Below are 13,939 nucleotides of genomic sequence, written 5' to 3'. Positions count from 1 at the left end.
TGGAGGCCTTTTTATAGAACTGCAGCTAGAGTGGAGGGTGCCTTTTCTGGCCTTGGGCAACTGCTAGACGCATTGAGCAGCAGTCAAGCAGAGACTTGGGGAGTGTGAGGGCTGCCCATGCCCAGCAGCCAAGTGTGGCACTACATGGATGCCATATTATAGAACTGCAGCTAGAGTGGAGGGTGCCTTCTCTGGCCTTGGGCAACTGCTAGACGCATTGAGCAGCTGTTATGAATGAACACAATACTTTACTGTTTAACAATCATAAGTGTCCCGTGTAAGGAAAACATAGAAACGAAGTTCTCTCACCTGGGGATTTGGAGCAGAATAGCAGCTACGGATGTAGAAAACAAAGGTTCCCAGATGGAGATGTTCTAGCTTCAGATGACTATTAGAATTCCCCCCGAGAAACACCCAAATACCCGGCACAAAGGCCAGGGCAAGGGGAGGTTCCCAGGGAAACCCTCTTGGGGAATAAAACCCTGTGGAGCTGCTAGAGAGCGTAGACTCCTGAAAACGTCCCGTGGAGGTAGATTACGCTATCCCGGGAGTATGGTGATGAATAGGCGTGTCTTTAAAGGATAGGATCCAGAGCAGAAGAATCAGATTGGCTAAAGGGAAATAGTGAAACAAAGTGATTAGAAATGATTCTGCCTAGTACTGGAAAAGACACTTCTAGAAGCGGAACCCTTACCAAGGGATCTGATTGTAGTAAGACTTAGAAATTAGAGTAACCGACGATCCGGTATGATCTGAAAGACTGGAAACACTGGAAGGTGTAGAACAAGGGAAAATAATGAACAAACACTCAAGAGTAATTGGAAACAACCTAACCTCCAAGAGGGGAGTAGAGAACAATGGTTACCCTGAATAAACAGAGACCCCTTCTAGCTTGATGAGTGACTGAGGTTCAGAAGAGATGAGAGTACAGGGTGTTGTGTCTGGAAGACGAAGACAAACTATAAGTCCGCAGGACAAGAAACCAAAAACTCTTATAAATGTTTCAGGAGAAAAGGATGCCTACCAAAGGAAACCCTAGTAACCCACACCGGTCGAAGGCGGATATTGGAAACAAATTCTCCCAAGGCGAGTGGCTTGGACGGCTCTGATAGAACCCCAGAACGGGAAGGCAACGAAGCGTCCTAAAGTAAACACACATAAACAACAACAGAGATCAATTAGTTTCAATTGAAAAGTGGCAATAAGAATATATGCCCCAAAGGTAAGTCTGAGTAGAAAGAGAACAGGATTCCCTGACACGGACTCATGTAGCATTCACAAGCTCCTTGGAGAGTAGCAACGCGTTTATTGTCTGGGAGAAGCAGGCAGATGAGCTGTCAGTGCGTCGGCCTGGAAACGTTGCAAGGCATTCTGGGGCGCGGTGACTAGACTGCTGCACATACTGCAGTGGACTGCAGGAGCCGCCATGTTGGGGTCAGGCATCGCATTAGGATTAACGCTGATAGTCGTGACAGTATGCCCCCCCCCTTAGGTTCGGCACCTCCCGGTCTGCCTGGATATCTCAAATGAAATCTTTGAATCAACCGAGGAGCATGGATAGCAGATACTGGTTCCCAGGTACGGTCAGCAGGAGAGTACCCCTTCCAGTCGACTAAGTACTGAAGACGACCCCGATGATATCGGGAGTCGCAAATTTCCTTGACTTCAAATTCTGGTCCAGAGTCCGAACTGATAGGTGTAGGGCGATCAGAAACTGTGGGATGAAATGTACTCCGTTTATCGGGCTTCAATTGTGATACATGAAAAACTGGGTGTATTCTTGTCCAGGAACTAGGTAAACAGAGTCTGAAAGCTGCAGTACCTATGGCAGCAAGAACTCGGAAAGGACCAAAGTACTGAGGAGAGAGTTTAGATGGAACTAAATGTCTAGGTAGAAATCTTGACGAAAGCAATACCCAATCTCCGGGTTTGATGATAGGAGCTGGTGTTCGATGACGATCAGTGAAATGCTTTCTCCTGTCCTGGGAATGACGTAGAGTGATAACCGCGGAGCGGTGTCCTTGACGAATCTGTTCCGTCAGTTTGTTTAGGTCTGGAAATTTAGTGTTGGATCTTTTCAAAGTGGGAAAAGAAGTAGGATTGAACCCAAAGGTGCACTGAAAAGGGGATGTTTGAATAGCCGAATGATACGAGTTATTATAAGCGAACTCAGCCAGTGTCAGGAGATCCTTCCAATCGTCCTGTGCTGCAGAGATGTAACTCCTGAGATATCCTTCTAAAGTCTTATTTAGCCTTTCAGTTTGCCCATTGGATTGGGGGTGGTATCCAGAACTAAGAGCCCTGGATATCCCAAGAAATCGGCAAACTAATTTCCAATATTGAGAAGTGTACTGTGGGCCTCTGTCCGATATGATAGTTTCAGGTAATCCATGAAGGGAAAAGATATGTTTGACAAAAATACATGCCATTTGAGAAGCAGAGGGTATCCCAATCAAAGGAACAAAATGTGCCAGCTTTGTCAATGTGTCAATTGTAACCATAATAGTAGAATAGCCTTGAGATTGGGGAAGATCAACAATGAAATCCGTAGACTATTATTATTTGCCATGGACGAGATGGTAAAGGCATTCTGACCAGTTCTCCCAATGGTGCTTTTCTAGGTATCTTATTTTGTAAGCAGGTGGGACATGAAGACACATATTCCTTGGTGTCTCTTCGAAAAGTAGGCCACCAAAAGAAACGTGAAACTAGGTCCCACGTGGAGGTGAAGCCTCGATGACCTGCTATTTTGGATTTGTGGCACATATCCAAAACCTCCTTCTGAAGAGGACGAGTCGGGATGTAAGCCTTTTGTCCCATGAAATAACATCCATCCTCTTTAACCAGATCCGAACGGTTGGATAAGGAAAGTGATCTCTTTGCCATGGAATTAGAGTGAGCTTTAAGGCGAGACAGAAAATCAGGGGTTGACACCAGTCCCATGGTTAGTAGTGGAAATATAGGTTCCGATCTGAAAGGATTGTTAACAGGGTGGTCCTTGCGAGACAGAGCATCTGCTCTTAAATTCTCCCTTCCAGGAATAAATGAAAACGTGATCTTGAAAGGAGAGAAAAAATGAGCCCATCTAGCTTGACGGCTGTTACAGGTCTGGGCATATTGAAGTATCCGAAGATTATGGTGGTCGGTCCGTACTTCAACTGGGAATTTGGCTCCTAAAAGTAATTGTCGCCATTCCTCAAAGGCACGCTTAATAGCGAGAAGTTCCTTGTCCAAAACCGTGTAGTTGATCTCAGAGGGCAAAAGAGTTTTGGAGAGGAATGTTACTGGCCTCTCTTGATCTAAGTCATCTGGTTGTAGTAGGACGGCGCATAAGCCAATTTGGGAGGCATCAGTCTCCACGATGAATCTTCGGTTCTGGTTTGTAGTTTGAAGAATCGGTGCTGAAGTGAATAGCTCTTTAAGCTTGCGAAAGGCTTGATCAGTGACCGACGACCAAACAAACATGACTCCTTTCTTTAGAAGATTAAGTGGCTGCGTAAGACTTGAGAATTCAGGTATGAATCTCCTATAAAAGTTTGCAAACCCTATAAAGCGTTGGATATCTTTTCCTGACATAGGTGTAGGCCAGTCTCGTACAGCCGATACCTTCTCCGGGTCCATTGCTATCCCCTCGGCGGAAAGGACGTATCCCAAGTAAGTTACTTCAGATTGATGAAAAGTACACTTATCGGGGTTACAGAACAAATGATTTTGTTGCAGGTGTCGAAGAACCTCTTGTACATGTTGAATATGTTCTTGCATGGAGGAAGAAAATACCAAAATGTCGTCTAAGTAAACCACCATACTGTGTAGGAGAAGGTCAGAAAAAAGATGATCCATAAAGCGTTGGAAAATCGCAGGGGCGTTAGATAGCCCAAATGGCATGGCCCGGTATTGATAATGCCCAAAAGGTGTTCTAAACGCCGTCTTCCATTCATCGCCGGCCCTTATCCGTATCAGGTGGTAGGCTCCCTTTAAGTCCAACTTGGTGTATATAGTAGCCCCCTTTACTGCCTCCAGAATGTCAGGGTTAAGCGGCATGGGGTACTTGTCGGGAACGGTGATCTTGTTCAAGCCACGGAATTCGATGCAGGGATGTAGTTCTTTAGAATTCTTCTTGGCTACAAAGAACAATGAAGCGGCTGCTGGGGATGTAGATTCTGTGATCAATCCGTTCATCAAATTGGAGCAAAGGTATTCACGCAAAACCTCTTTTTCATTGTTGGACAGAATATACATACGTCCAAAGGGCAGAGGTTGATCAGGTATCAGATCGATAGCACAATCGTCTCTCCTGTGGGGAGGCAACTGGTTATAATCAGAAGTCGAGAATCCGTCCTGAAATTTCTCGTAGACTTCAGGAAGACCTGCGATCTGATTGAGAGTATATACCCCCTGGGTATTATTTGAGGCCGAAGAGGCTTCTATGGCTACCCTCTGGTGGCTTCCTATGCAGTGTGTCAAACAAAACTCTGAACCAAGAAAGAATGACCCAGCGGTCCAGTTGATAAACTGGTTATGCTTCTTAAGCCAGGGTAGCCCTAAGATTACCGGATGGTGAGCTGCTCGGATTAGGTCAGGATCTCCTGATGGGTCGAAATGGACATTAGGATTGCTTCGGTCTGATCTTTGATGGGACCCGAGATCAGAGGGCTACCATCTACGCTTTCAACAGGAATAGGTTCCTCTTTGGAGGAACGTGGAATCTTTTGCGAAGCGGCCCAGTGATCGTCCACGAAATTTCCTGCTGCCCCACAGTTAATTAGAGCTGGAACATCTTGTAAGATAAGGTTTCCTATGGTGAAGGATACCTTTAATACCATCATGCTGTTGGTTGAGTGGTTTGTGCAAAATGAAGAATATGAAGCTTGTGAGGAACCTCGTTCAGACTTCGGTTCCCGGACCGTGGTTCCTCTTACGACCGGGCGTTGGCGTTTCCCGAACGCCAAACCGGAGCAATTGGGCATTCCTGGACGGAGTGGGTATTGGCGCCACAATACATGCACAGTCCCAGACTTCGTCTGCGACTTCTTTCCTCGGGGCCAAATGTCCTCGAGATGTAGACCCCAGTTGCATAGGTTCCTCAGCTGGCGGAGATTTAGAGGTTGAAGGAACAAAGGACGTTCTTGTGATCCTTCCCTTCCTTCTTTCAGCCATCCTTTCCTTCATCCTGTAGTCTATTTGCATCACCAGAGCTATGAACTCCGTGAAAGTGGTGGGACGTGGAACTCGAGAGACCTCGTCTTTGAGATCTTCAGATAATCCCCTCCTGAATATCGTGACCTGTGCATCATCAGACCATGTGGTCTCACTGGCCATTTGTTTAAATTTTGTAATATATGCCAGTATGTCCAAATTACCCTGCTTGAGGTCCAGGAGATGTTCTTGTGAAGCAACTTTAATCTCCTGTCGCCCAAACATAGTACGGATACCATTACAGAAAGCTACGTGGGAGTCTAATATTGGGTTGTTGTTAGTAATTAAAGGAGTAGCCCAGGCTAATGCAGGTCCTACCATCTGGGATACCATGTAGCCAACCCGGTCTCGGTCCGTATGAAAAAAATTGGCTTTGAATGCGAATTGCACCGCACATGCATCAAGAAATTCTTTCACCCTATGTGGGTTCCCATCGAATTGCCCACCCGGGAGAGGTCCGGGAGGTACCTCGGAACAATGGGGAATACGCGACACTGCAGCCTGTTGAGCAATCTGTTAAGAAGCATGCTGCTGTTGCTGTCTCAAGGAGGTGTTCTCCTGTTTCAGTTGCTGAACTTCCCTTGTAAGGGATTGAACTGCAGCAATTAATTGTTGAATCTGTTGCTGCTGTGGATCCATCCTAGTTTATGGTCAAAAAATGAATTCCTTACCAGGGACAACTGAGAGTAGAAACAGAAAAATAAACTCTCTTTTCGGGAGTTGCTAACTGTTATGAATGAACACAATACTTTACTATTTAACAATCATAAGTGTCCCGTGTAAGGAAAACATAGAAACGAAGTTCTCTCACCTGAGGATTTGGAGCAGAATAGCAGCTACGGATGTAGAAAACAAAGGTTCCCAGATGGAGATGTTCTAGCTTCAGATGACTATTAGAATTCCCCCCGAGAAACACCCAAAGACCCGGCACAAAGGCCAGGGCAAGGGGAGGTTCCCAGGGAAACCCTCTTGGGGAATAAAACCCTGTGGAGCTGCTAGAGAGCATAGACTCCTGAAAATGTCCTGTGGAGGTAGATTACGCTATCCTGGGAGTATGGTGATGAATAGGCGTGTCTTTAAAGGATAGGATCCAGAGCAGAAGAATCAGATTGGCTAAAGGGAAATAGTGAAACAAAGTGATTAGAAATGATTCTGCCTAGTACTGGAAAAGACACTTCTAGAAGCGGAACCCTTACCAAGGGATCTGATTGTAGTAAGACTTAGAAATGAGAGTAACCGACAATCCGGTATGATCTGAAAGATTGGATACACTGGAAGGTGTAGAACAAGGGAAAATAATGAACAAACACTCAAGAGTAATTGGAAACAACCTAACCTCCAAGAGGGGAGTAGAGAACAATAGTTACCCTGAATAAACAGACACCCCTTCTAGCTTGATGAGTGACTGAGGTTCAGAAGAGATGAGAGTACAGGGTGTTGTGTCTGGAAGACGAAGACAAACTATAAGTCCGCAGGACAAGAAACCAAAAACTCTTATAAATGTTTCAGGAGAAAAGGATGCCTACCAAAGGAAACCCTAGTAACCCACACCGGTCGAAGGCGGATGTTGGAAACAAATTCTCCCAAGGCGAGTAGCTTGGGCGGCTCTAAAAGAACCCCAGAACGGGAAGGCAACGAAGCGTCCTAAAGTAAACACATATAAACAACAACAGAGATCAATTAGTTTCAATTGAAAAGTGGCAATAAGAATATATGCCCCAAAGGTAAGTCTGAGTAGAAAGAGAACAGGATTCCCTGACACGGACTCGCGTAGCGTTCGCAAGCCTCTTGGAGAGTAGCAACGCATCCTTGTCTGGGAGAAGCAGGCAGATAAGCTGTCGGAGCGTCGGCCTGGAAACGTTGCAAGGCATTCTGGGGCGCGGCGACTAGACTGCTGCACATACTGCAGTGGACTGCAGGAGCCGCCATGTTGGGCTCAGGCATCGCGTTAGGATTAACGCTGTTAGTCGTGACAGCAGCAGTCAAGCAGAGACTTGGCGAGTGTGAGGGCTGCCCATGACCAGCAGCCAAGTGTGGCACTACATGGAGGCCTTATTATAGAACTGCAGCTAGAGTGGAGGGTGCCTTCTCTGGCCTTGGGTAACTGCTAGACGCATTGAGCAGCAGTCAAGCTGAGACTTGGGGAGTGTGAGGGCTGCCCATGCCCAGCAGCCAAGTGTGGCACTACATGGATGCCTTATTATAGAACTGCAGCTAGAGTGGAGGGTGCCTTCTCTGGCCTTGGGCAACTGCTAGACGCATTGAGCAGCAGTCAAGCAGAGACTTGGGGAGTGTGAGGGCTGCCCATGCCCAGCAGCCAAGTGTGGCACTACATGTAGGCCTTATTATAGAACTGCAGCTAGAGTGGAGGGTGGCTTCTCTGGCCTTGGGCAACTGCTAGACGCATTGAGCAGCAGTCAAGCAGAGACTTGGGGAGTGTGAGGGCTGCCCAGGCCCAGCAGCCAAGTGTGGCACTACATGGATGCCATATTATAGAACTGCAGCTAGAGTGGAGGGTGTCTTCTCTGGCCTTGGGCAACTGCTAGACGCATTGAGCAGCAGTCAAACAGAGACTTAGCGAGTGTGAGGGCTGCCCATGCTCAGCAGCCAAGTGTGGCACTACATGGATGCCTTATTATAGAACTGCAGCTAGAGTGGAGGGTGCCTTCTCTGGCCTTGGGCAACTGCTAGATGCATTGAGCAGCAGTCAAGCAGAGACTTGGGGAGTGTGAGGGCTGCCCATGCCCAGCAGCCAAGTGTGGCACTACATGGAGGCTTTATTATAGAACTGCAGCTAGAGTGGAGGGTGCCTTCTCTGGCCTTGGGCAACTGCTAGACGCATTGAGCAGCAGTCAAGCAGAGACTTGGGGAGTGTGAGGGCTGCCCATGCCCAGCAGCCAAGTGTGGCACTACATGGATGCCTTATTATAGAACTGCAGCTAGAGTGGAGGGTGCCTTCTCTGGCCTTGGGCAACTGCTAGACGCATTGAGCAGCAGTCAAGCAGAGACTTGGGGAGTGTGAGGGTTGCCCATGCCCAGCAGCCAAGTGTGGCACTACATGGAGGCCTTATTATAGAATCGCAGCTAGAGTAGAGAGTGCCTTCTCTGGCCTTGGGCAACTGCTAGACGCATTGAGCAGCAGTCAAGCAGAGACTTGGGGAGTGTGAGGGCTGCCCATGCCCAGCAGCCAAGTGTGGCACTACATGGAGGCCTTATTATAGAATCGCAGCTAGAGTAGAGGGTGCCTTCTCTGGCCTTGGGCAACTGCTAGACGCATTGAGCAGCAGTCAAGCAGAGACTTGGGGAGTGTGAGGGCTGCCCATGCCCAGCAGCCAAGTGTGGCACTACATGGATGCCTTATTATAGAACTGCAGCTAGAGTGGAGGGTGCCTTCTCTGGCCTTGGGCAACTGCTAGACGCATTGAGCAGCAGTCAAGCAGAGACTTAGCGAGTGTGAGGGCTGCCCATGCCCAGCAGCCAAGTGTGGCACTACATGGAGGCCTTATTATAGAACTGCAGCTAGAGTGGAGGGTGCCTTCTCTGGCCTTGGGCAACTGCTAGACGCATTGAGCAGCAGTCAAGCAGAGACTTGGGGAGTGTGAGGGCTGCCCATGCCCAGCAGCCAAGTGTGGCACTACATGGATGCCATATTATAGAACTGCAGCTAGAGTGGAGGGTGCCTTCTCTGGCCTTGGGCAACTGCTAGACGCATTGAGCAGCAGTCAAGCAGAGACTTGGGGAGTGTGAGGGCTGCTCATGCCCAGCAGCCAAGTGTGGCACTACATGGATGCCTTATTATAGAACTGCAGCCAGACTGGAGGGTGCCTTCTCTGGCCTTGGGCAACTGCTAGACGCATTGAGCAGCAGTCAAACAGAGACTTAGCGAGTGTGAGGGCTGCCCATGCCCAGCAGCCAAGTGTGGCACTACATGGATGCCTTATTATAGAACTGCAGCTAGAGTGGAGGGTGCCTTCTCTGGCCTTGGGCAACTGCTAGATGCATTGAGCAGCAGTCAAGCAGAGACTTGGGGAGTGTGAGGGCTGCCCATGCCCAGCAGCCAAGTGTGGCACTACATGGAGGCTTTATTATAGAACTGCAGCTAGAGTGGAGGGTGCCTTCTCTGGCCTTGGGCAACTGCTAGACGCATTGAGCAGCAGTCAAGCAGAGACTTGGGGAGTGTGAGGGCTGCCCATGCCCAGCAGCCAAGTGTGGCACTACATGGATGCCTTATTATAGAACTGCAGCTAGAGTGGAGGGTGCCTTCTCTGGCCTTGGGCAACTGCTAGACGCATTGAGCAGCAGTCAAGCAGAGACTTGGGGAGTGTGAGGGCTGCCCATGCCCAGCAGCCAAGTGTGGCACTACATGGAGGCCTTATTATAGAATCGCAGCTAGAGTAGAGGGTGCCTTCTCTGGCCTTGGGCAACTGCTAGACGCATTGAGCAGCAGTCAAGCAGAGACTTGGGGAGTGTGAGGACTGCCCATGCCCAGCAGCCAAGTGTGGCACTACATGGAGGCCTTATTATAGAATCGCAGCTAGAGTAGAGGGTGCCTTCTCTGGCCTTGGGCAACTGCTAGACGCATTGAGCAGCAGTCAAGCAGAGACTTGGGGAGTGTGAGGGCTGCCCATGCCCAGCAGCCAAGTGTGGCACTACATGGAGGCCTTACTATAGAACTGCAGCTAGAGTGGAGGGTACCTTCTCTGGCCTTGGGCAACTGCTAGACGCATTGAGCAGCAGTCAAGCAGAGACTTAGCGAGTGTGAGGGCTGCCCATGCCCAGCAGCCAAGTGTGGAACTACATGGAGGCTTTATTATAGAACTGCAGCTAGAGTGGAGGGTGCCTTCTCTGGCCTTGGGCAACTGCTAGACGCATTGAGCAGCAGTCAAGCAGAGACCTAGCGAGTGTGAGGGCTGCCCATGCCCAGCAGCCAAGTGTGGCACTACATGGATGCCTTATTATAGAACTGCAGCTAGAGTGGAGGGTGCCTTCTCTGGCCTTGGGCAACTGCTAGACGCATTGAGCAGCAGTCAAGCAGAGACTTGGGGAGTGTGAGGGCTGCCCATGCCCAGCAGCCAAGTGTGGCACTACATGGAGGCCTTATTATAGAATCGCAGCTAGAGTAGAGGGTGCCTTCTCTGGCCTTGGGCAACTGCTAGACGCATTGAGCAGCAGTCAAGCAGAAGACTTGGGGAGTGTGAGGGCTGCCCATGCCCAGCAGCCAAGTGTGGCACTACATGGATGCCTTATTATAGAACTGCAGCTAGAGTGGAGGGTGCCTTCTCTGGCCTTGGGCAACTGCTAGACGCATTGAGCAGCAGTCAAGCAGAGACTTAGCGAGTGTGAGGGCTGCCCATGCCCAGCAGCCAAGTGTGGCACTACATGGAGGCCTTATTATAGAACTGCAGCTAGAGTGGAGGGTGCCTTCTCTGGCCTTGGGCAACTGCTAGACGCATTGAGCAGCAGTCAAGCAGAGACTTGGGGAGTGTGAGGGCTGCCCATGCCCAGCAGCCAAGTGTGGCACTACATGTAGGCCTTATTATAGAACTGCAGCTAGAGTGGAGGGTGGCTTCTCTGGCCTTGGGCAACTGCTAGACGCATTGAGCAGCAGTCAAGCAGAGACTTGGGGAGTGTGAGGGCTGCCCATGCCCAGCAGCCAAGTGTGGCACTACATGGATGCCATATTATAGAACTGCAGCTAGAGTGGAGGGTGCCTTCTCTGGCCTTGGGCAACTGCTAGACGCATTGAGCAGCAGTCAAGCAGAGACTTGGGGAGTGTGAGGGCTGCTCATGCCCAGCAGCCAAGTGTGGCACTACATGGATGCCTTATTATAGAACTGCAGCCAGAGTGGAGGGTGCCTTCTCTGGCCTTGGGCAACTGCTAGACGCATTGAGCAGCAGTCAAACAGAGACTTAGCGAGTGTGAGGGCTGCCCATGCCCAGCAGCCAAGTGTGGCACTACATGGATGCCTTATTATAGAACTGCAGCTAGAGTGGAGGGTGCCTTCTCTGGCCTTGGGCAACTGCTAGATGCATTGAGCAGCAGTCAAGCAGAGACTTGGGGAGTGTGAGGGCTGCCCATGCCCAGCAGCCAAGTGTGGCACTACATGGAGGCTTTATTATAGAACTGCAGCTAGAGTGGAGGGTGCCTTCTCTGGCCTTGGGCAACTGCTAGACGCATTGAGCAGCAGTCAAGCAGAGACTTGGGGAGTGTGAGGGCTGCCCATGCCCAGCAGCCAAGTGTGGCACTACATGGATGCCTTATTATAGAACTGCAGCTAGAGTGGAGGGAGCCTTCTCTGGCCTTGGGCAACTGCTAGACGCATTGAGCAGCAGTCAAGCAGAGACTTGGGGAGTGTGAGGGCTGCCCATGCCCAGCAGCCAAGTGTGGCACTACATGGAGGCCTTATTATAGAATCGCAGCTAGAGTAGAGGGTGCCCTCTCTGGCCTTGGGCAACTGCTAGACGCATTGAGCAGCAGTCAAGCAGAGACTTGGGGAGTGTGAGGGCTGCCCATGCCCAGCAGCCAAGTGTGGCACTACATGGAGGCCTTATTATAGAATCGCAGCTAGAGTAGAGGGTGCCTTCTCTGGCCTTGGGCAACTGCTAGACGCATTGAGCAGCAGTCAAGCAGAGACTTGGGGAGTGTGAGGGCTGCCCATGCCCAGCAGCCAAGTGTGGCACTACATGGAGGCCTTACTATAGAACTGCAGCTAGAGTGGAGGGTACCTTCTCTGGCCTTGGGCAACTGCTAGACGCATTGAGCAGCAGTCAAGAAGAGACTTAGCGAGTGTGAGGGCTGCCCATGCCCAGCAGCCAAGTGTGGAACTACATGGAGGCTTTATTATAGAACTGCAGCTAGAGTGGAGGGTGCCTTCTCTGGCCTTGGGCAACTGCTAGACGCATTGAGCAGCAGTCAAGCAGAGACCTAGCGAGTGTGAGGGCTGCCCATGCCCAGCAGCCAAGTGTGGCACTTCATGGATGCCTTATTATAGAACTGCAGCTAGAGTGGAGGGTGCCTTCTCTGGCCTTGGGCAACTGCTAGACGCATTGAGCAGCAGTCAAGCAGAGACTTGGGGAGTGTGAGGGCTGCCCATGCCCAGCAGCCAAGTGTGGCACTACATGGATGCCATATTATAGAACTGCAGCTAGAGTGGAGGGTGCCTTCTCTGGCCTTGGGCAACTGCTAGACGCATTGAGCAGCAGTCAAGCAGAGACTTGGGGAGTGTGAGGGCTGCCCATGCCCAGCAGCCAAGTGTGGCACTACATGTAGGCCTTATTATAGAACTGCAGCTAGAGTGGAGGGTGCCTTCTCTGGCCTTGGGCAACTGCTAGACGCATTGAGCAGCAGTCAAGCAGAGACTTGGGGAGTGTGAGGGCTGGTCCTCACCACTCCCTGCTGCCCATGCACCTGCCATTTGATTTTCTTCTTCCCTCTCATATTGCACCAGAGCACTTGTATGAGCACCCAGTGGCACATCTGAATGGGAGCAAAGGCAAGCACTTTGAGGTGTCACTATGCTGTTACTCAGTAACTCCTTAACCATTCTAGACAGGGGTGGGGCCATGGTCACATTTTTCTTTTTATTTATCACAGGGGTCTGCCAACTTTGACGCTCCAGATGTTTTGGACTAAAACTCCCGTCAGCCCTAAGCACCAGAGTCAATGGTGAAGGGTCGTGGGAATCATAGTCTAAAGCATTTGGAGAGCGACAGGGTGCAGGGCTCTGATCTATGATGCACATTAGCTGTTTTCTTCCTGTATCATTTATGAGCCTTTTATATGCGCACCCGAGAGACTTCAGAAGCCAAACGGCTCAATAAAATGAATGCCTTCATGGCTTCATTCATTCATTCAATGGGACCAGGTGTTGCACCCTCAATCATATCAGTTAAGCTCCATTTACATTTCCAGCTACTGCAATTTATGAGAGAAAATTGAGTTTGGTGGTGCGGTAAAACAGTGGTGGTTATTTTGCTACCACCAGGTTTTTGGCTCTAACGTAATTACTGGCTCTCTTACCACACCACTGAATTCTGTAGTTAGAAGGCTGGAGGTGAATCCTCCACTTTACCCCGCAGAATTACCACTTGCTGAAAATCCCCATGGAGTCCTGAAATGTTGGTTGTGCACTGCCACACCACCACTCGTAATTCCGTGGTCATGCCACAGGGCGAGCAGCAGTGCGGGCGGTAAGCATTGAAGACCTGAGCTGCTCTGACGACCGGAACTGAAGCGCATGATGGACTAACCCGCCCACTATTGGTGGATGGTGGACCTGGTGATTGGTAGCACAAAGGTCATGTCCTCCCACCAAGAAATACACCTGTAGTTTCACTTTTTAAAACTGTTCAACGCTGTTGTTGAGCTTGTATTTGTATAGCTGCTTGTTTCTTTGATGTTGGGTAAGTAGCATAATGCATAGGAAGCATCGGGTCTTGCAATGCAAGTCTGTTTGTGGGCATTTGTTGTGTCTCTCAGGCCCCTCTTAGTTACCACCAATGTTCTACTCTGTGCCTAGGCAGACTTGCAAGATGGCATTGTGATCAAAATCTGATCTCTCCACAGGCATGGGCAGGGCGTTTACACCTATGCACTGACTGGCTCCAAGTATGTTGGCACCTGGGTGAATGGGAAGCAGGAAGATTTTGGGGAGCTTGTCCACAGCAACCACAGATACCAGGGCAAGTTTACCAATAACAATGTAAGTATTTTAAGGCAATATTGTAATGTTCTTTGTGCTGG

At 49.7% G+C, this 13,939-nt stretch overlaps 1 protein-coding gene across 1 annotated transcript in view; it reads left to right on the top strand.

Moving 5' to 3' along the window:
- The window catches only part of RSPH1 (radial spoke head component 1), a 372,437-nt gene that overhangs the window by 114,302 nt on the left and 244,196 nt on the right, over nt 1–13,939 (top strand). Inside the window, exon 5 of the mRNA XM_069635651.1 lies at nt 13,763–13,898. Coding sequence (XP_069491752.1) covers nt 13,763–13,898 — 136 coding nt within the window. The remainder of the gene's footprint in view (nt 1–13,762; nt 13,899–13,939) is intronic.

The sequence above is a fragment of the Ambystoma mexicanum genome, chromosome 7p, assembly GCF_040938575.1.
Source record: "Ambystoma mexicanum isolate Mex_15411 chromosome 7p, UKY_AmexF1_1, whole genome shotgun sequence".
Classification (NCBI taxonomy): domain Eukaryota; kingdom Metazoa; phylum Chordata; class Amphibia; order Caudata; family Ambystomatidae; genus Ambystoma; species Ambystoma mexicanum.
This window is presented reverse-complemented; position numbering and strand designations above follow the sequence as displayed.